The 23083-nt window shown below is 44.1% G+C and overlaps 1 protein-coding gene across 2 annotated transcripts; it reads left to right on the top strand.

Moving 5' to 3' along the window:
* Positions 1 to 1561: 1561 nt before the first annotated feature.
* LOC111851188 (tripartite motif-containing protein 16-like) lies at positions 1562 to 21359 on the top strand. 2 transcript variants are annotated; one of them, XM_072711533.1, is made up of 6 exons: positions 1562 to 2268; positions 3278 to 3373; positions 8170 to 8403; positions 8575 to 8734; positions 9295 to 9354; positions 20399 to 21359. In XM_072711533.1, the coding sequence occupies exons 1-6, from the start codon at positions 1639 to 1641 to the stop codon at positions 20926 to 20928; spliced, it is 1710 nt and encodes a 569-aa protein (XP_072567634.1). In that variant the 5' UTR covers positions 1562 to 1638; the 3' UTR covers positions 20929 to 21359. The 2 variants fall into 2 exon arrangements, with proteins under 2 accessions (XP_072567634.1, XP_023657797.2); XM_023802029.2 differs by lacking the exon at positions 8575 to 8734 and having other exon boundaries at positions 20399 to 20526.
* The last annotated feature ends 1724 nt before the right edge of the window (positions 21360 to 23083 follow it).

Raw genomic sequence — 23083 nt, 5'->3', positions numbered from 1 at the left:
GCGATATGACTGGAGCGGGAGGAAATTTTAGTGGAGTGAGGATCGGTGTTGAGCGGAGCGGCTTAGTGGGAATTAGAGCGGGGAAGCGGGCGGAGCCAACAGCCTCGTGAGCTCCACTCCGCTCACATGCTCTGATACAAAGCCTCATTAATAATTTAGACATACTAAGCTGCTTATATTGTGGGCGTAAATAAATGTCCGTATAGAACAGAAAAGCTGGCGCACCACCAAATGTTGCGCCTGTCATCTGAAGCCCTAGTGATTATTGCGCATGCGCAATTTAATCGCGATCTGATATCGCCCAGCCCTAGTGTGAAATATATAGCATGTGTCCATATGCATGTGACTATGTTTGCTTTGAAGGCACAAAGGTCACGCCTGCTTAGGTAAAGGGAGGAGAAACCGGTAAATCCTGTAAGGTAAGATTCTTAAAGTGAGCTTAAATTGCAAAACAGTTCTTGAAAATGTTCAGAAACATTCACAGTTCAGTAGCATGGAAATGCAACTTTAAATAAGTCCTAAGATTATGTGAGATTGTGAGGAGGTGTGGGGTCTCAGGGCATAACTTTGTTTCCTGCCCCCCCTTTATGTGAAGTTTCCATGTTCTTCTACATGGGTTTTCTCTCCATGCCTTGGACACTAAAACATGTGATCAGCCAATTGGGATCTCTAAGCTGCCCTTAGTGTGAGACTGTATGTGTGAGTTTGTGCTCTGCTATAAACTAATATCCTATCCATTGTGCCCCCCACCCTGTGCCCCCTGGGACAGGTTCCAGGCTCCCCACCCCCCCGTACAGGATAAGCAGTAATGGAGGACGGCTCCACACTGTTCCAAAGAAAGGCGCTCCAGCTCCCTTCAGGACTTCAGACCAGCTGCTCTCACTTCACTCCTCCAGGGTTTGTGTGTATGGTTCCCACTCCTGGCTCAGTATAGAAGCTTTCTCTGCCAAAACCTGACATAATCTGTCTATAACTGCACATACCTGTACAGTATGTTAACCCTGATGCCACTTGATAGCTTCAAATCCCATCAGCATTTTGCTGCAAATCCACTTTATCTGGAGAAAACAACAAAATTCAAAATGGACACAGATTCATTTGCAGTATAACTGCTCACTTCTACCAGTCTGCCTTCTGCATAATTTCTGCACCCTGGACTGGTGTCTGTGCCCAGGATGGGGTGCCAACCCATTTCAGGGCAAACACACCATACAATCTGGTAACTCCAATTCACCTTTGTTAGACTGTGGGGGGAAACATAGAGGAAACCCCAAGGATGATATGGGAGAACATCGGCTGATACATACAGCCATAGAGCCATAGTAGAGACCCGAACCCTGGTCCCAGAGGTGTGGGGCAACAGTGCTGACAACTGCGGTAACATGCCTCCTGCTAATTTATTTATGATATCAAATTGTAGGAATAGAGCTGGTTTGGGCAAAAAACAATGCAAGTAACTGTTACACTCATTAAGGCTAAATAAATGTTTGCTGTGTGTATAATTGTATGATGAACTAATTTATTCTTAAACTCCAGCTCCACTGTTTTCCCAGTCTGCTCTTCTCAGTCTGGCCTCAGTCCAAAACCACACCTACTGCAGCCTGAGAAGCAGAAAGTTCCTCCCAATCTCACACACAGATGACTGAGAAAACAAAACTGAATCCTATCAGTGCTTGTGGTAAAATGGCAGAAGTCAGAGTTGCAGTGGATTCAGATGAGTTCAGCTGTGCAGTCTGTCTGGATCTACTGAAGGACCCAGTGACTATTCCCTGTGGACACAGTTACTGTATGAGCTGCATTAAGAGCTGCTGGGATCAAAAGGATCATCTTGGAGTTTACAGCTGCCCCCAGTGCAGACAGACCTTCACGCACAGACCTGTTCTGAGCAGAAACACCATACTGGCTGAGGTGGTGGAGAAACTGAAGAAAACTGGAATACAAGCAACTACTCCTGCTGACCAGTATTCTGGAGATGTAGAGTGTGATGTCTGTACTGGGACAAAACACAAAGCTGTCAAGTCCTGCCTGGTGTGTCTGGCCTCCTACTGTGAAACTGACCTGCAGCTTCACAATAAACTCCATCACGCAAAACAACACAAGCTCATTGATGCCACCAGTCATCTGAAGGACAAGGTCTGTTCCCACCATGACAAACCCCTGGAGATCTACTGCCGTACCGACCAGAAGTGTATCTGTTATCTCTGTATGATGGATGAACACAGAGGCCATGATACAGTCTCAGCTGCTGCAGGAAGAGTGGAGAAACAGGTCAGGCCAGAAACGGTCTTATACAAATTGTGAATTTTTATAAAGTAAAAATGGTTTTTGTTGCATGTGAATATGTTTGCATTGAAGAGAAACTATGATTAAGCCTGGTTAGTTGCATAAAAGGAAAATGCTCAGAAAATGTCCTATAACTGAATAAAGAGAACGTTTACACCTTCACTTTTATCAGTAGCTGTATCCTTAGTGGGGCAAACTTGTGTCAAGATGTTAATATACATTGTTAAAAGTTCTGATTGAATTACTATTGGAAACTCCTTCAAAAATGAATTTGAATGGCTAAGATGTGTGAGCTAAGAGGTTTTGAATATGGTGTGATTGTTGGTCCTAAGCATGGTGGTTCCAGCATCTCAGAAACAGCCACCGTCCCGAGATTTCCCACACTACAGAGTGTAGAGTTCACTGAGCAGTGTGCAGTAAACATAAAACACCCAGACTGTGACAGTTCTGTGGGAAAAACCACCTTGTTAATAAGAAAGGTCAGGGGACAATGAGCAGACTTGTTAAAGCTAACAGGAAGGTCACAAGTGCAAAAATAACAGCTCAGTACAGCAGTGGTGTGCAAAATGGCTTGTCTGAACATAGATCTAATCTGCACATTAAGTGATTCTGGAGGCAAAGTGGGTCCTACCCAGTACTAACTGGTTGTTCTTAATAAAGTGGCAGTTAAGCACATATATTATCTACAGAACGTGAACTTCAGGTTTACAGTAAGAACTCTTTTCACTTCCTTCACTGGGAATTATAAGTCAGATGGACTTCTTCAAGTTTATCCTACCTACAGTCAATAAATAATTTAGAATATCCATCCATCCATCCATCCATCCATCCATCTCCTAACCGGTAATCCAGGTCAGGCTCAGGGGGAGTGCCTGGAGCCTTTCCCAGGCAGCATAGGGCCCAAGGCTGGGCTTCACCCTGGACAGGATGATTAATGAATGTGATCTCAGCTAATGAAACAAACTTGTTTTTTCATCTTTTTTCCTATCTGTAGAAACAAATGGGTGAGTCACAGAGGGATTTTCAGCAGAGAATTCAGATGAGAGAGAAGGAGCTGCAGGAGCTGAGAGAGGCTGTGGGCTCATTCACAGTGAGTATGAACCAGAAGAGAAGATAACAGCTGGTCTGTAGGAACCAATTCAGGCTTGAACTGAGGCTCATCTTTGCAAATCATCTACTAGTCTTGTAGACCCAATTCCTACGAAACTCCTCAAGGTAATTGCACCAATTACAGGGTAGTGCAGAAGGCTACCCTGTTAAACTTGTTAAACTTGTCTCTTAGGTTTGGATATGTTCCAAACCCTTTTAAAATAGCCATTCTTAAACCTCTTCTAAAGAAACACAATCATGAACCTAGTGATTTAGGAAATTATACAATTATCTCATTTCAAAGATCCTCGAAAAAGCTGTTGTTCATCAGCTGTGTTCTTCCTACAGACAAATGATGCTAATGAATTATATCAGTCTGGCTTCAGACCAAACCATAGCACAGAAACAGCTTTAATCATGATAATTTGCTTATGGCTTCTGACCATGGTTGTATATCTTTGTAGGTGTTTCTAGATGTAACTGCAGCATTCGATATTGTAGACATAATATCCTCTTGGACTGGCTAGAATCTGTGTTTAGTATTAAGGGGACAGCTCTCTCTTGGTTTCACTCCTATTTAACTGATTGATGTCAGTTTGTCCATTTGAACAATGAATCTTCCAAGCCCTCTAAAGTCAAATATGGTGTCCCACAGGGATCAGTACTGGGCCCGCTCCTGTTCACTGCATACATGCTCCTGGTAACATTATTAGAAATCATGGTGTTGAGTCTCAGTGTTATGTGGCTGATACATATCTGTTAAACCAGATGATTCATACTGCTAGTTGGACCCAAGGCTGCTCAAAATAAGTTTGACAGCCTCAATCTCGGTGGTCTTCCTACTCAGTTTAAAACAGTGGTCAGGGATCTTGATGTCCTGGTAGATTCAGATCTATGTTTCGATGCTCACATAAGAAACATTACAATAACTTTGTTCTACCATCTATAGAACATAGCCAAGCTTTGGAAGATGCTCTCCTTTCATGATAAATAAAAACTAATACAAGTCTTTATACCTGCCTTACTGGACTACTGTAATGCCCTCCTTTGTGGTTGCCCAACCAGATCCTTATATTAACTTCAGCTGGTATAAAAGGCAGCAGCCAGAGTTCTATGCTCCCTTCACTGGCTTCCAGTCTTGGATTGACTACAAAATACTGCTGTTAACTTATAAAGCACTGTATGGCCTTGCACCAGAATACCATTGGGGATCTACTGGTCTCCTACAACCCTCTTGACTTGCTTCAATCTCAAGGCACAGTATATCTATTAGTCCCTAGAGTAGAAAAGAGCTACGGCAGGCTGCAGAGCATTCTCTTATAGAGCTCCACAGCAGTCTTCCAGCAGATTTGCAAGACTCAGGCTCACTCTCAATATTTAAATCTAGACTAAAAACACACTTGTTTAGTCTAGCTTATACGGACTCTAGTTCTAGCTCTAGCTTACTGCTCACTCCCAGTCAGACATATAGTGTGAGGTGTAGAGTTGGGTGGGGATCGATGCTATTGGCTTTGGATGAAGTGATCTGTCAGTCTGTCACTCTAGCTTCACACCCCCTTGTGGAATTGCCTGCATTCCCACCCGCCTCTCCCTCTTACTTATGCTGCCATAGCCATATCTGCCAAAGCATACATACTGCACTCACCTAACTGTTAGCAGTGCCTCTAGTCTCCCCTACTTTGGCTAATTGCACATTCTATTTCCCCTATTCTTCCTGGGCTGTGCTGCCTGGAGACCCAAAAATATCAAGATATTCTGCCTACCCTACTGCCTGCGTCCCCGTGGCGTCTGTCCAGCTTCCTCAGCCTTCTGCCTGTGACGTCTCTCCTGTATGCCCTACTGCTGTACACTGTCCAGCCTGCTCAGCCTTCTGCCTGTGACGTCTCTCCTGTACGCCCTACTGCTGTACCACAGTTCGGTCTGAAATCGGAAGCAGCGCATGCACCTGCCATCACCTGCCTGCCCTCCGCTTTGAAACTCAAATCTTAAAATTTGGATAGTGTGAATTGACACTTTTGCCATCTTGCTCATGTGACTTTGACTTCCTCTGCCCCTTTGAGTCTTGTTCCTCCCAAGGTTCCTTCTTTCTTGTCATGGATAGCACTAGGGAACCCTCTTCGTCGTCTCAGCCACGCCCCTCCGGGGATTCCGGTCGATAGGGCTTCCCCGAGGTGTTTGCGTCCTGTCAACCAGTTGTTCTGGCCGTACCGGTTGCTCCCGTTTCAGACACTCTTCTCCCAGCTGTGTCTCGTTTTCCCCAGTTTCAGTGTTACTATATCAGGCAACTCGGCTCTCTGATCAGTGCGAGATCTTCATGGTTTGCCCTGAGTTCGAGCGTTTTTTCCGGTGTGTGTTTCCCTGTGTTCTGACCTCTGCTACGTTTTCTACACAGCAAATGTGCCAGTGTTAAATTAACACTGCATGGTGTCTATATGTGACCACACCATTCAGTGTTACCTTTAACACTTTTCAGTGTGCAGTGAGTGTTGTTTTTAAAGTGTTCATATTTATTAACTCTTATAGTGTTCAATTTACAACATAGAGTGTTGTCAAAGAGTCTCCACCTCCCCATATCTGCCCCATTTTAATATGCGAACAAGACATCATGAGGATCTGAAGAGCCATCCCAGATTTACCCACCATCATGAGAAAGACTCTGACCAAACAGGACCTTACAGCTTTTTCTTGTTTTGCATTAAAGTTTTGCTGGCTGGGTTCTGACAAATCTTGAATATTAGAGAGCTGGGAGAATGTTGTTGTTGCTGCATCACAGCAAAAACTCTTGGAGATGTACAAGCCGTGTCTCCAGATTGGTGTATTTATATTAATGGTGTGGGAGTATGTTTGTCTGCCAGTCCTGCCTTTGGATGATTAACGTATGTGGAAAAGTGTCAGGACAGTTGTGCTACCCTTTTCCGTGCAGCTCCTGGTACCACCCACTCCCCTGTAGACCAATGGTGCTGGATGTATATTTGCATAGCATAACACAGTACTGTTTTTGACTTAATAGATTTTTTTTTTTTTATCCACCGCGATTGTGATGAATAAGGCAAGAGAACAAAAATCACCGAAATGGCTGTTGCGTTTCAGCTAAGGACCCGGTGGGGTGGTTTAGCCTCTATGGCTTGACGAGAGAAGGCATTGGCTGGGAGGAAAATACTATGGAAAACCACTCATTTTGTTTCTTTTATAAGTCTGCTCTTCCCAGAAAGATCATTTGGATCTTCTGTATCTTTACAATTAAGATTACTACAGGGATGCACATATATAAGAACTACACTGCCCACATCAATTAACATACAACAGGCAACTCAAAAACACAGATAATGAAATGTGGTAAAGACTAATATCAGTGCCATACCAGCCTCAAACGTGGTGGGTTTCTAAAAATTAAGCTTAATGAAAATCTTAATATTAAATGAGCAAAGTGATTTGATTTGTTCTATCACAAGTTGTGGTCTAAAACCAATGAGGCCACCATCCATTATATCTGCTTTAGCGGGAATACACTCCTTCAGCCCTTCTAAATAATTATGTGATGCAGTCTAACAGAATCTAGCTTCATAATCTATGCTTGGTGCCTTACATTTCAATCACTTTCACACCACAGAAGATTCTCAGCACAGTTTTTTGATTATTATGAGCTGAACTGAAATAAAACTTGCATAAAAAGAAAAAAGGCTATATTGGTCTAAGTCTTTCTTATTATGGTGGGTTAGTAAAACACAGCAGCTGAATGCCCAAATGAGTTCAAATGAGTGCACATTAAAATAGGGCAGATATGGGCCACCCATTTTGTACTTGTGTGCCACCCATATGGGCTTGCAATTTGGGAAGAGGTGGAGACACGTTGTCCTAACACTCTAGGTTGTAAATTGAACACTATAAGAGTTAATACATATTAACACTGTAAAAACAACACTCACTGCACACTGAAAAGTGTTAAAGGTAACACTGAATGGTGTGGTCACATATAGACACCATGCAGTGTTAATTTAACACTGGCACATTTCCTGTGTAGACTCCGAGTTTCTGCCTGCCCCCTTTCTGGACCGACGCCGATCGCCCGACCACTGCCTGGACCCTTGACTGTGTTTTTCGTCTTTGCCCCTTTCTGGACCGACGCCGATCGCCCGACCCCTGCCTGGATTCCCGGCCGTGTTTTTCGCCTCTCCCCCGTCTGTACCGAAGCCGATCAACCTGCCTCCCCGCCTGAGTTTCAGCCACGCTCTCGGGCTTGGTCCTGGGAACTTCTGATCTTCCTAGAAGAAGAATATAATAAACAATCAGGACTTACAGCTTGCCGCGTCAGTGTCCGTCTTGCATCCACAACATTTCTAGGGAGTTTTTCTTGCCACTGTCGCCTCCGGCTTTGGGCAGGGATAATTTAAAGCGATTTGAGACAATGTTATGTTGTGAAAATGCGCTAGACAAATAAAATTTAATTGTATTAGAAAAAGGTCACATGTCATACAACTGTGTAATGCAAAAAAACATCAAAAAGTCACATATCAAATTGAGACCCAGTACTAACAACCAACCTGCCCCATACAACCACCAGTCTCTGCCAAATCCCTACAGCTGACAGTGTATGAGCTTAATGAGTGGTCATTTCCAATCAGTGCTGGCTGGGTTTCAGTACCTGAGGCATCCAGCATCGTGACGCTCCAAACCCCAGCCTTGTGCTGTTTTTATACCTCCTGTCAGCTCACATCTCTATTGTACAATGAGGTTCTCTGGAGTCTCAAAAGGGGCCAATTGTAATTTACTGTCCTCTGCTCCCTGTGTCATCAACAGAGCTCAGCACAGTCAACAGTGGAGGACAGCGAGAGGATCTTCACTGAGATGATCCGCTCCATTGAGAGAAGACGCTCTGAGGTGACAAAGCTGATCAGAGACCAGGAGAAGGCTGCAGTGAGTCAGGCTGAAGGAGACATGGAGAGACTGAAGCAGGAGATCGATGAACTAAAGAGGAGGCACTCTGAGCTGGTGCAGCTTTCGCACACAAAGGATCACATCCATTACCTCCAGGTAACAGAACAGCTACTTTGGCAATAAGAAAACCATAGTATTCAAATGAAAGCATATTGTAATTTGTATTTCAACTAGTCTGTCATTTGTCAGATGTTAAAGGTCCTGTTAATTAGACTGCAATACACATTTGTATTGATGAAGCTGTTTAATCAGACTGTGTGTCTGTAGAGGTGCCAGACTCTTCCTGTCACCCCTGAAGCTGGATTTGGACCCAGAATCTCTGTCAGTCCAAGATCTGATTTTGGGAATTTGAGCAAGGTGGTTTCTGAACTGAAAGATCAACTGGAGAATGTTTGCAGAATGAAAATGGCAGAGATCCATCACCCAGGTTCATACATTTTCTAGTCTGTTCATATTAATATAGACCAGGGGTGGCCAATATTTTCCAGAAAGGGCTGCCATCTGCGGGCTTTTGCTGGATTACTAATTACAGGACTGGTAGGCTGAAGAGTCTTCACACCTGGGGTTGAACAGCTGACCTACAGGTTATCCCAAAGACCCTTGTACACACTGGCACTTTGCGGGTAAGACTGGCCACCCCTGATGTAGACCATGCAGAGAGAGTATGCAGTACAGTCAGCCTCACATTTCTGTGACCAAGTCGGTTTGTTTTCAATAAGTTTAAATGTTTGTGATAACTGGTGAAAGAGCTTCACATTCTACTGGCTGCAAAACCCAGATCACATGAAACACATTTCTTCTACATTATAGAAACCAAAAATCTGTATTATGTGTAACTTATATGTGATTTGCAGTTCGTTAAAATGCCTGTTATTGTCCCTCATAATGATAATACCCTACTGCTGTTATCTCCACAGTGAGTGAAGTCCATCTTCCACAAGTAAATTCCTTTTACTCACATCCCTGTTTCTCTCTGTCTCCTTCTAGTTACTAAAGACACTGTCGTACCGGTATTAGTGCCCAGGCCCAGAGCAGAATTCTTACACTGTGAGTCTGTTTACACACACGCTTCTCTCTCTCTGTATGAGGTGGAGTGTGTTTTATTGTGTTTCATTTTCTTCTGCTAGAGGAGCTTCTCTTTCTCTCTCCTGCTGCCTCCTGGTCTTTCACATTTACATGAGCTTTTTATCTCAGTAGACTTTGAATCCAATTGCAAAGTAAGGCAAGTTTATTCAGGGTGCTTTTCCACTGCACCAGGTATGGTACTTTTGGTTTTTTCCCTTTTCCATTGACTTCCGGTCGAGTACCAGTACCAGAAGTTCCAGTACTAAAAGTACCATTGCAGCTGGGGTACTTTTTTGGTACTTCAGAACTTTGGTGTGGGACTTACAAACACGTTCATTGTCAATTTTAACCCCCTGGGGCCTGAGGCCTTTTTTCCACTTTCGAGGTAGTCTGACATGCCTTGACATTTTAAAATATTTCACCTATCTAAAAAACATTTATCCCAAAGTGATACATTTGCTTTTATTCAGCACAAACTCAGCACCAATAATCTGAGACCTCTTAGAATGTTATTATTCTATTTTTTGTTAAAATCAACTTTAAACATATACTTTTCAAAAACCTATTTTCAGACATGCTGAGAAATTGTAAAAGATCACATTATAGACATTTCTAGGTAAGACTTTTGAGCTCTGAAGCTTATAGACACAGGGGTTGGCTACACATAGGTGAAAGTGACATTCTGAAATTTTATGTAGTTTGATTACTAAAGTGTTAGAACTTTGGAGTGACACACTTTTTCTCAAAGTCAGTGGTCTTCACAATGAATATTGATGAGATAGGTGTCCTCACACCTGTAGTAGTTTGCATACTGTCAATGGCCCATCAGTCTGGAATGTCACTGCACCCCACACCCATCACTTTGGAAAGGCAGTTTGAAACGCAAGAGAAGTAGCAACAATAAAAAGTAGCAACAGTTTATTGATAGATGGAATGAAAAATGAAAAACTGTGACTATATAAATATAGAAAGCGATAAATATGATGCAGTGACTATTATTGACGCTCTGGGGACGAGGGCATCATCGACCGCGTATCTTTCTCGTGTATTTCAGTTTATATCTCGCTGAAATCATTATGTAGAATCATGAAAAAAACACTGACTAAATCCGTTATCTGTCTTCTTTTCAAAACTTCCATTGTCAGAAGTATTAACGTTTTTAAAATTAGGTTAAATAGGCAAAAAAGCAAATCGTGTCATCTTTCTTTGTTTTACTTGCGTCGGGAGCGTGTAGGACCGCTCTCAGCGGAAGATCGCTATTCATGTTCTAAATACGCTGCGTTTGAATCGGCGACCACGTGATTGCAGGCACACAGGCTTAGCCCACTGAGCTATGAACACAGGTATGAGCTTCGCGGCTGAAAGTGGCAACACTGGCGCAAAGCTTCAGCGGCAGAGACGTATCCGTGTGCTATATTGTAGCCGATCAGTGTAAACACTACCCAGACATGTGCTCTTGTTTATTTCGGTCACAATGGGCGTATTCACATATTTCTTTACCCAATACTAACTGTCGGATTATCATGTTATTATCATGCGAATAGCGCGATTTGCAAGTGGGTGGGCGATCAGAGCCGCTTCGAGACGCAGACGCTTAAGTCAGTCACTCTTGTTCTTTCAATTCGTATCACGAAGCTGTAAAAATATATTTAGTTTCTACCTATATATATTTGAAAAGTAGACCGTCCAAGGTTTCTGAGAGTATTTTTAAAATGTGTATATGACAAAAACTCGCGGAGTTATTTAAACGGTTTTGCAAAATTTCTGTCAGATCCCGCCGGCGGGATCGCCGGTCCCAAGGGGTTAAAGACAATTTTAAAAAGTCTAAAAGCCCAAAAAAAAACAAATAAACAGTTAACTAAAAAGAAGTGACATTGTAGAGGCAACGTATGACTAAACTCCTGCTGATTTAATTTACTGAAAAGCTGCAGCAAACAGTAACGTTTAAGCCCTGATTATAATGAGCTGACAGTGTTAGCAGACCTCAGATCTTCAGGAAGCTTGTTATACAGACAGGGAGCATAGAGACTAATGGTGCGTTCCATTTGCCCTGGGAACTCGGATTCCGAGTTGGATTCCGAGTTTCGAAGCCGGAAGTGACGACATGCGCGCTCCCGTTTCTCGGAGATCCGAGAATGATCTCGGATAACGCAGAGGATCCCGAGTTCAGAATCGAAGATGGCTGCGCCCTTTATCAACAGAAGGGAAAGTTGTAGTTTTATCCTGTTTAAGCACTACTTCTCATTTCTGGCTCATTAAATCGGTCGCACACACTATACCGTCCAACTTATCTGTGGACGTGTTGCTACGGAGTTTTATACGTGAAGCACCGCGCGTAATGTGTTATCAAGTGATATGGCTAACAATGGCTACCCAATTAACCGGTCTAGAATTGGATTTCATGATTAGTCGGATTATTTGTCGGATTTAAGGTAGTTCGGGCTAATTGTAAGTGAACGAAAATAAAGGCCATTTAAACTGAGGTACCTTAAATCCGACAAGTTGTCCGGCTAAGCAAAAAATCTTGCTTTTTCATACGGGTCGATGGTATTGCTGCTACTTTGGCAAATGGAACGTATCCAACTCGGTTTTTCCGAGTTTTTACCGGATGTGACGTAATCTCGGATTCCGAAAATCGGAATCCGAGGCAAATGGAATGCACGATATAAGCTGCTTCAGCCTGCTTGGTCTTCATTCTGGGAACACTGAGTAAACCTTTGCCAGATGACTTCAGGGGTCTGGATGCTTCACGACGTTCAAGGAAATTAGTGCCATTTAGTGCCTTGTAGACAAGTAATAATATTTTCAAATCAATCCTGTGATGCACAGGAAGCCAGTGCAGTGACCTTGACGGTTCGATCCTCGGCTGCAAAAGCTAGCTCTAGGGACAAGGAATGTCACCTCTCTGACGGGGAAGGTGCCTGAGCTGGTGCGCAAGGTTGTGAAGTTCCGACTAGATATAGTCAGGCTCACCTCAATACACGGCTTGGGCTCTGGAACCAGTCTCCTTGAGGGGGGTTGGACCTTTTTCCACTCTGGAGTTGCTCGCAGGGAGAGGGGCTGAGCAGGGGTGGACATACTTATTGCCCCCTGGCTGGGTGCCTGCACATTGGGGTTTACCGCAGTGGACGAGAGGGTAGCTTTCCTTCGCCTTTGGGTGGGGTGACGGGTCCTGACTGTTGTTTGCACTTATGCACCCTTTGGAAGGGGTGTTGGAGAGCACTCCTCCTGAGGACTCCTGCTGGGGGACTTCAATGCTCATGTGGGCAATGACAGTGACACTTGGAGTGGCACGATTGGGTAGGAACACCCCCCCCGATCTGAATCCGAGCGGTGTTTTGTTATTGGACTTCTGTGCTCGTCACGGATTGTCCATAATGAACACCATGTTCAGGCATAAGGGTGTCCATATGTGCACCTGGCACCAGGACACCCTAGGCCGTAGTTCGATGATTGACTTTGTAGTTGTGTCATCGGATTTGCAGCCGTATGTCTTGGACACTCAAGTGAAGAGAGGGGCAGAGCTGTCAACTGATCACTACCTGGTGGTGGGTTGGCTCCTCTGGTGGGAAAGGAAGCTGGCCAGGCCTGGCAGGCCCAAGCGTATAGTGAGGGTCTGCTGGGAATGTTTGGCAGAATCCCCTGTCAGGAGGAGCTTCAACTCCTACCTCCGGCAGAACTTCTCCCACGTCCCGGGGGAGGCAGGGGACATTGAGTCCGAATGGGCCATGTTCGAGCCTCCATTGTGGAGGCGGCTGACCGGAGCTGTGGCCATAAGGTGGTCGGTGCCTGTCGCAGTGGCAATCCCCGATCCCGCTGGTGGACACCGGTGGTAAGGGATGCTGTCAGGCTGAAGAAAGAGTCCTATCAGGCCTTTTTGGCCTGTGGGACACCAGAGGCAGCTGACAGGTATAGACGGGCCAAGTGGAATGCAGCTTTGGCAATCGCTTAGGCAAAAACTCGGGTGTGGGAGGAGTTTGGTGAGGCCATGGAAAACGACTTCCGGATGATTTCGAGGAGATTCTGGTCCACCATCTGGTTGCTCAGGACGGGAAAGCGGTGCAGCATCAACACTGTTTATGGTGGGGATGGTGCACTACTGACCTCAACTCGGGACGTTTTGAGTCGGTGCAGGGAATACTTTGAACACTTCCTCAATCCCACCGACACGCCTTCCAATGAGAAAGCAGAGTCTGTGAAATTGGGGGTGGACTCCCCTCTCTATAGGGTAGAGATTGCTGAGGTGGTTAAAAAGCTCCTCAGTGGCCAGGCCCCGGTGGTGGATGAGATCCGCCTAGAGTTCCTTAACCCTCTGGGGTCGAGTGCATCGTCGGCGACGCAGCGTACTTTTGAAAAAAATGCTGGCTAAATCCGTAAACTGTTTTCTTTTCAAAACGTCCATTGTCGGAAGTATTAAAGTTTTTTAAATTAGGTTAAATCGGCAAAAAAGTAAACCATGTCATCTTACTTTGTTTTACTTGCATTGGGGGCGTGTAGTACCTCTGTCACCCGAAGATCGCTGTTCACATTCTAAATAGCCGCATTAGTGCGTATTCAAATCGCATTCGCATGGTAATTTGATAAACACACGCAAAAGAAAAAGCAGAAACAAGAGCGGTGAGCTCATGTGGCCCAGTCGCTACACAGTAGTGATGGGAAGTTCGACTGAATTAACTGATTTGATTCTTTCTGCTTTTTCTTTTGCGTGTGTTTTTTAAATTTGCCGCGCATTTTCATTTTGTTTCTGCTTTTTCTTTTGCGTGTGTTTTGTCTCTAGGGGCCACCGTACAAAACAAACTGCCAGCAATGCAATTAATATGTACTTTTATAATGTTTCAAACTTAACAAAAATCTGACATATTTACAATATACATTAAAATAAAGATGAGTGTAATGGCAAAACAAATACACTCACCTAAAGGATTATTAGGAACACCATACTAATACGGTGTTTGACCCCCTTTCGCCTTCAGAACTGCCTTAATTCTACGTGGCATTGATTCAACAAGGTGCTGAAAGCATTCTTTAGAAATGTTGGCCCATATTGATAGGATAGCATCTTGCAGTTGATGGAGATTTGTGGGATGCACATCCAGGGCACGAAGCTCCCGTTCCACCACATCCCAAAGATGCTCTTTTGGGTTGAGATCTGGTGACTGTGGGGGCCATTTTAGTACAGTGAACTCATTGTCATGTTCAAGAAACCAATTTGAAATGATTCGAGCTTTGTGACATGGTGCATTATCCTGCTGGAAGTAGCCATCAGAGGATGGGTACATGGTGGTCATAAAGGGATGGACATGGTCAGAAACAATGCTCAGGTAGGCCGTGGCATTTAAACGATGCCCAATTGGCACTAAGGGGCCTAAAGTGTGCCAAGAAAACATCCCCCACACCATTACACCACCACCACCAGCCTGCACAGTGGTAACAAGGCATGATGGATCCATGTTCTCATTCTGTTTACGCCAAATTCTGACTCTACCATTTGAATGTCTCAACAGAAATCGAGACTCATCAGACCAGGCAACATTTTTCCAGTCTTCAACTGTCTAATTTTGGTGAGCTCGTGCAAATTGTAGCCTCTTTTTCCTATTTGTAGTGGAGATGAGTGGTACCTGGTGGGGTCTTCTGCTGTTGTAGCCCATCCGCCTCACGGTTGTGCGTGTTGTGGCTTCACAAATGCTTTGCTGCATACCTCGGTTGTAACGAGTGGTTATTTCAGTCAAAGCTGCTCTTCTATCAGCTTGAGTCAGTCGGCCCATTCTCCTCTGACCTCTAGCATCAACAAGGCATTTTCGCCCACAGGACTGCCACATACTGGATGTTTTTCCCTTTGCACACCATTCTTTGTAAACCCTAGAAATGGTTGTGCGTGAAAATCCCAGTAACTGAGCAGATTGTGAAATACTCCGACCGGCCCGTCTGGCATCAACAACCATGCCACGCTCAAAATTGCTTAAATCACCTTTCTTTCCCATTCTTTTTTTTTTTTTCTTTTTTTTTTTTATATTCCCTCCTCCACCCCCCCTCTGCGGGGGACTGTATCTATTTATTTATTTATTTATTTATTATTATTATTTTTTTATTATTATTATTTATTTATTTATTTTTTATTTTATTTTATATTTTTATTTACTTCCTCAAAAGAAGGAGAGGGAGGGGGGGGACAAAGGAGAAGGAGGGAAGAGAGAGAGAGGGAGAGAGAGAGGAATGGAAAGAAAACAGAAAAAAAAACAAAAGAAAAAAAAAAAAAAAACCAAGAAAAAAACAAAACAGATAATCTGCTTCCATGTCTGTTGAAAAGAGAAAGACAACATACAACATCTGTACTAATCACAACGACCATCAAACGTTAAATGTTGTTGAACAGCACACACAACCAGCCTTACAACCCATGCCCAGAAACAACAGCCGATCAAGACAGTGTGTGTCCGTGAGCACGTGTCCGTGAGCACGTGTCCGTGAGCACGTGTCCGTGAGCACGTGTCCGTGAGCACGTGTGTGTCAGCGCGCTGGTGTTCCTAAGGTTTCTCCAAGTAATTGTCTAGTAGTGTGTGTGGGGAGCCACAGCCCCGCCCACCCAGGACATGAAGTCGACACGGGGGAGACCCGGGCCCCAGATATCCAGAGGCCCCCCAGGGCACGGGAACCCCAGGAGGACCAACGCAGGGACAATTGCAGCCCCCACCGAGAAAAGGGCAGAGGAGCGCTCCGGAGGGGGGCCATCCGGCAGCCACATCACAGGAGCCCCAGGGGGCCGTGGCGACGAGCACGCAGGCCCCGCCGGCGGCCGGCCACACCAGGGCAGACCGGACCCCGGGCCCAGAGATCCAAGGGCCCCCCCACCCCCCAGCCAGGGCCCCGACAGAGCCGGAAGGGCCAGGCCCCGGCAGGCAACCGCCGAGAGTGAGCCAGCACACACCAGAGCATCCAGCCCCAGACATCGACAACCACCAACGCATCGGCGGCCGGGGGCCTCATCCACCAGCAGGGAGTGTGGCGGGGGGTAATAGAGCCTGAGATGTTATTTCAGGTGGAGTCTAAGACCCAACCTGACACATACGTATAGACAGACAGGCACACACATACACAAGCATACGTTCCCACCCTCATGCACACATGAACAAATATTCACCCATTCGCCCAACATGAAGACACAGAAATGAACGCCGTACACACATTCACACTCCCCATATATACTCTATACTCCGAGATCTAGGCACCACCGCCCCCAGAGGGGCAATCCGCCACCAGACCTCGGAGATGGATCCCTTTTTTCCTCTGGCATGGGGACAAGAAGACCACCCCGGACCCCACAGCAGCCGAAAAGCCCACCAGCCCAGACCCCGACCGGACGGCCAGCTCCTCCCAGCCCCCGGCCCCAGATGGTGAACAGAGAACGGAGGTGTGAAAAGACCCCATGCTTCCCTCCGCCCGCTCATATGTGGTGTTGGTGCGTGTTGTTCTAAAGTGCTTTAAAACAGGGGAAGGGCATGGTGCTAACCACCCTCTGCCAATCAGCAGCTGGTGTCAGCTCGGCCCCTCCCCAGAACCCTCAATGTCTATATGCAACTTAAAATTGAGAAGTGGCCACTGGCACCAGAGGTAAGGCTGAATGAACAGACCGCCCTCTGGACGCCATTCCTTGTGCCCACCCCCAAGGCCCTAAATGTATGTGTCATGAGAGAGTAAGTAATGAGAGTGTCTAAGTTGTGATGTGTGATTGAGACACAGGTGGCCACGGGGGGACAGAGGAGGAATACCTCCCCTGCATCCCAGCGACGCACCTGCACCTCAAAGCCCTATATGTGTGTTGGGGTGACGGAGCGGGAGGAGGGAAGCATTTAGGGATGGGGAGGAAAGGATCGGGGGGGGGGGCAAAGTACCCCCCCTCTGGAGCCAGCCCCCCCGCTGACCCCCATAAGCACCCCCGTTCCCCGAAATCCACCCAGGGCGGGAGAGCCGAGGCCCATCCAGTCCGGGGGCCCAGAGCAGCGGCACCACCGGGCACCACAGAGCCCGGGGCAGCCAACCAGGCCCCACCACAGAGGGAAAAACTACACCCACCCCACCATTCAGTCAACTCCCAGACTACATAAGACAACAGACACCCAGGTTGGGTCCATTCTCCTACTCTATTGGATTGCTTAAATCACCTTTCTTTCCCATTCTGACATTCAGTTTGGAGTTCAGGAGATTGTCTTGACCAGGACCACACCCCTAAATGCATTGAAGCAACTGCCATGTGATTGGTTGATTAGATAATTGCATTAATGAGAAATTGAACAGGTGTTCCTAATAATCCTTTAGGTGAGTGTATATAAGAAATAATTGATTTGCCATGAATTAAGTTTATGATATTTGAAGAGATGTGTGATCATGCCCGTCAGTGAAAGTGTGTTTCCTACTCCTAGACCCCAGAGGGTTAACCTAATTAAAAAAACTTTCATATTTCCGACAATAGACGTTTTGAAAAGAAGACAGATTACTGATTGGGGCATGATCACATATTTCATCAAATATCATAAACTTAATTCATGAGAAATAAATTATTTCTTATATATTTTGTATATCCTACAAGATCCTACAAGAATCTATTGTTGCAGTAGAAATTATTTTATACCGTGGCTGGGGAATTTATACTGCTGCCCTATTCAACACCGTCATGGTTAAAAGTTTAAACAAAGGCAGTACCCTGTCATGCTATGCAAATATACATCAGCACTATTGGTCTTCAGGACCTGCCAGACTTTTGACTGACATTTTACAATAGATTTTTTTACAGTGTACGCGAACAGGAAGAAGCAAGCAAAACCTGAGCAAGTTTTATATGGTTGTAGCATATCAAGTCTATAAAGTAAATTAAAGTATAAAAGCCTATAAAGTAAATATTGGTAATCAAATAAATTCGTTTTGTCATTCAAAGTAGGTCTAATAGGATTTTTTAAATTTCACGTAACGCTGTCAGTGAAATTTTATTTTATAGAGACGCAGCAGCAGCATCAACAGAAAAAAATTGAGGAATTTAAAACGTGGATGCTTAGCCTGTATATTCTTTAGGCTATTAAGCCCACTGATTCCTTTATTGTTAAGCCTATTTTTGTGTGGAATGCCATTGCCAAACCTGTCCGTTGTTGCCTACTGTACATGTTGCTTAAAAATAAATATTTTCTGAGTGGCAATGTTACCATTGCTCATATTTCTTTATGATATAAGGCTTCGGTTTAAGGTGACATTTGTTAGGCATGCAGAATATTTGTCCATCTTTTAAATTGGAGCGAACGTGAAACGATATGACTGGAGCGGGAGGAAATTTTAGTGGAGTGAGGATCGGTGTTGAGCGGAGCGGCTTAGTGGGAATTAGAGCGGAGAAGCAGGCGGAGCCAACAGCCTCGTGAGCTCCACTCCGCTCACATGCTCTGATACAAAGCCTCATTAATAATTTAGACATACTAAGCTGCTTATATTGTGGGCGTAAATAAATGTCCGTATAGCACAGAAAAACTGGCGCACCACCAAATGTTGCGCCTGTCATCTGAAGCCCTAGTGATTATTGCGCATGCGCGATTTAATCACGATTTGATTTCGCCCAGCCCTAAACTGAACTATGCAATTTGCCTCATGATCTCTTCGCCACTCAACTGCCACAATATTTTATTTACATGCGGTGGCTGTGCTAGAGCATTTCATGAGCATCAACCCGGTGAGTGAACAGCAGAATGGAAGCGACTTCACCAGACGAATGATGAGCATATATATAGACGCTCGTTAGTGGCTGTATTTAATTCAGGCAAGTTACGTCTTTATTGGAACAGGACATGACGGTTTATCTTAGCATTCGTGACTCCAACTTCACGAGACTAATGATGAGCATGTAGACATCAGAGAGAGAATTAAATTCAGCGCTTTTATTTAGAAGATGCACTCATCCATGACTGTAAATTATTTAATTCATGCAAAGTTACATATTTATTGGGATAGGACTTGATGGGTTATTTTAGCCAACCAACTTCACGAGACTAATGATGAGCATATAGACAACATGATGAGAGAGAATTAAATTCAGCGTTTTTATTTACAACATGTGCTTATTAATGGCTGTATATTATTTAATTCAGGCAAAGTTAGGCTACGTCTTTATTGTGACAGGATTTGACGGATTATCTTACGTGACTCTGTGAGTTCGTCTTTATTTCTTAGAGCCAAGCTGCATAAACTACATATCAGTCATTTATGTAACACGTACATCCAATTTGTGCATTAATAGCTGTTATGTTAAATAAAGTTTACTAAATATAGCAAAGCAAGTAAGTATACTTTACCTGTGCACGCAGTTGTTGTTTCCCCTCAGACGCCTTGCTGCAATGGCAATCATGCTCGTAATTCTCAAAACAAACAGAAGATGGCGGCGTTTATCGGTGAACCCGATATTACAAAACCGATAACCGATTATGGTAAAATGCTTAAATATCGGGAAAAATATCGGTAAATCGATATATCGGTTGATCTCTAGTATTAAGTGATCTTTGACCACAGCGATTCCTTATCTTTATCGTTGAAACACTTTATACCTGTTATGCTCTTCATGTGTTTCTCTTTAATTTCTCATAATGTGAGAGGGCTTAGAAACCACTGTAAGCAGAAAGCTATATTTCTATATCTTAAACAGTTTAATACCCATTCACATTTACTAGAATGTCATTCTACATAAGTGGATATTAATTTCTGGAGATCCCAATGGGGATCAGACTTATAGCAGCTCATGGGGCTACTCACTCAGCTGGAGTATGTATGTTGAAAGCAGGCTAAAGTGTAGTTCGGTCCCCAGCGAGTCTCTCAGCGCGGCGTGTCTCAGCGCAGGGGGCAGCCGGAGCGCCGCAGACTCGGGCGGCTACATGAGTATATTGGGAATAAAATATGTGTATTGGAGTGAGTTCTGTGTTAGTAAGTGAGGTGTGACAGTGATAATGATGGAGATGCTGGGCTTCACAGTGGGATTAATCGCTCTTCCTCTTGCCTACAGACTCCTGCCAGCTGACTCTGGACCCCAACACAGCAAACAGATACCTGTCTCTCTTAGGGGGGTACAGGAAGGTGACAGGGGGGGCAAAGCATCCATATTCTGATCATCCAGAGAGATTTGATGGCTGGTGGTTCCAAGTTCTGTGCAGAGAGAGTCTGACTGGTCGCTGTTACTGGGAGGCTGAGTGGACTGGAGCTGGAGCCCGGATAGGAGTAACTTATAAAGGAATCAGGAGGAAAGGATGGAGTGATGACTGTGGGCTTGGGTACAATGACAAGTCATGGTGTCTGAGCTGCTCTTCTGTCAGTTACTTTGTCTGGCACAATAATAAACACACTGTCATACCCATAAAGCCCTCAGGTTCCCGCAGAGTAGGAGTGTATCTGGACTGGGCGGCAGGTACTCTGTCCTTCTACAGAGTCTCCTCTGATGGACTGACCCTCCTGTACAGCTTCACCTCCTCATTCACTGAGCCCCTCTATCCAGGGTTTTTTGTTCACTCCTCCGTGTCCCTGTGCATGCTGGGATAGCTCATTGTGTGCCGGAGGAATCATTTTTACCTTATCAGAGTGTCACATGTCGCTGCTTCTCCATGGCAAAAAAATAAAATCTCTGCTTTTTAACCAGTATAACCATTTTTACTCTGTCTGAAGTGTAACGTATGTCAGACAAAAATAAATGAATGTATATTCAGCTTGCCAAACCCATGCAAAATGACTGTTTTTCTCTGACTTATGTTCTGTTGTCTGTGAATGCACCAAAACTGCCAAAATAAAATCATAGTACATGCAGTTGTACCAATAGAGTGAATTGTGATTCTGAATAAAATGTAATGAAATGTAAGCCTGATGAGTAGGAGGAGCTTTTCCCCTCCCCTCTATATGTATATTTTATATATTTCTGTCTATATATTGTATTTGCTACCTGTACACTGACAATAAAGGCTTCCTATTCTATCCTATTAATGTCCTGGTTCAGCGCTGCCCAGTAATGATGGTCGATTCGCGAACGAATCCTTCTTTTTAACTCGGTCTTTTTAGTGAATGGGTCGATTTTTAAAATTATTTTAAAACTGATCTTTGGCTATTCAACATCAAAAAGCATCCCCCGCGATTTCGGATTTATTTTTCATACCTGGTCGTCGTGAGACACGGTTGCTGTATAAGTGAAGGGAGATATGGTCTCTAACTTGGTGACTCCAAAAAATCCGAGAACCCGTTCGATGAACAAATTGAACTTACGGTTTTCGGACACTCGGTCGGTGACTAAAACGAACGGTTTGCGAATCCATCCCAAGAGCCATTGCGGCGTTTACTGCGGAAATGCTGCTACGCTAATGAATAGGGTAAAATAAATGCATCTATTGCCGATTTATGACAGCAGTAAATTATTAAATTGCTGAAAAAACTATACAGAATGCAATGAACAATGTAAGTATACATACATAAACAATTCATATGTCCTGTAATAACTATTTTATTTGTGGTAATGTTATTATTATCATTATTATTAGTATTAGTATTATTATGCCTGTGTAATAATACCCATGGTTCAGTCACTTATACTCATGCACTATATACTTCGAGCTGGAGCCCGGATAGGATTTACTTATAAAGGAATCAGGAGGAAAGGATGGAGTGATGACTGTGGGCTTGGGTACAATGACAAGTCATGGAGTCTGAGCTGCTCTTCTGTCAGTTGCTTTGTCTGGCGCAATAAGAAACAGACTGTCATACCCATAAAACCCTCAGGCTCCCGCAGAGTAGGAGTGTATCTGGACTAAACAATAATACAAACCGACAAATAAAAAATTTTTTTAGCAATATTTTTATTGAACAGAACAAGAATGTGTACATACAATGCAAACAAGACATTTTTTCCCCTTTTCAACCCCCTAACAAAAACACTCTACCCACCCTCTACGCTGCCAAAATGACCCACGAAAAAAAAAAAAAGACCATAATGAGAATGATAAATAAATAAATAAAGACATAAAGGGGAGATTTCATATTACATATTATCTTAGCCACATAGTAGTGTTGTAGTCAAGACCGCCTAAACCGAGACCAAGACATTGCAGAGACTGGAGGGTATCAAGACCAAGACCAAGAAACACTAAGGCAAGACCAAGACCAAAACTGGTCGAGACCAAGACCAAGATCAAGACCGAAAAAAGACTAGGGCTAAAATCGACATCACATTACTCAGATCAACTGTAGAGAAAAAAGGCATTGCTGTAAAGTGTCATTACTCGTTAAATCAAATTCATGTTATTTTTTCAGTTATATTGTCCATATGTCCATATGTCTCTCATTTAAAATCTCCCAGATTTGTCATAGTTACGAGGCCTGATGGAAAATAATATTCTCAGCAATCCACTACTATAACCATTTTATCAGACCTCGTCAAGGGAAAGAGATGGGATGTACCAGAAAGATGTTCATATTAAGTCTCATACCAGGGACAGAGGCCTCGGGTAAGCTATGAATACGGCTATGTAATGATCCTTTGCTTTGAATTGAAGAGAATGAGCCTCCAGATTGAATTGCACCTCCAAGACCGTGCTTTCTAATGAATGTAAAATACCTAATTTATTTGAATTATAACTATGCTATAGACTTCGCGGACATTTCTTTGCCGACTTCGTTATGATGTGTATGATGTGTATGATGTGTGTGGACTGTG

Source organism: Paramormyrops kingsleyae, chromosome 4 (assembly GCF_048594095.1).
Source record: "Paramormyrops kingsleyae isolate MSU_618 chromosome 4, PKINGS_0.4, whole genome shotgun sequence".
Taxonomy (NCBI): domain Eukaryota; kingdom Metazoa; phylum Chordata; class Actinopteri; order Osteoglossiformes; family Mormyridae; genus Paramormyrops; species Paramormyrops kingsleyae.
Note: the sequence above shows the minus strand (reverse complement) of the source record. Positions and strands in the feature narration are given on the sequence as shown.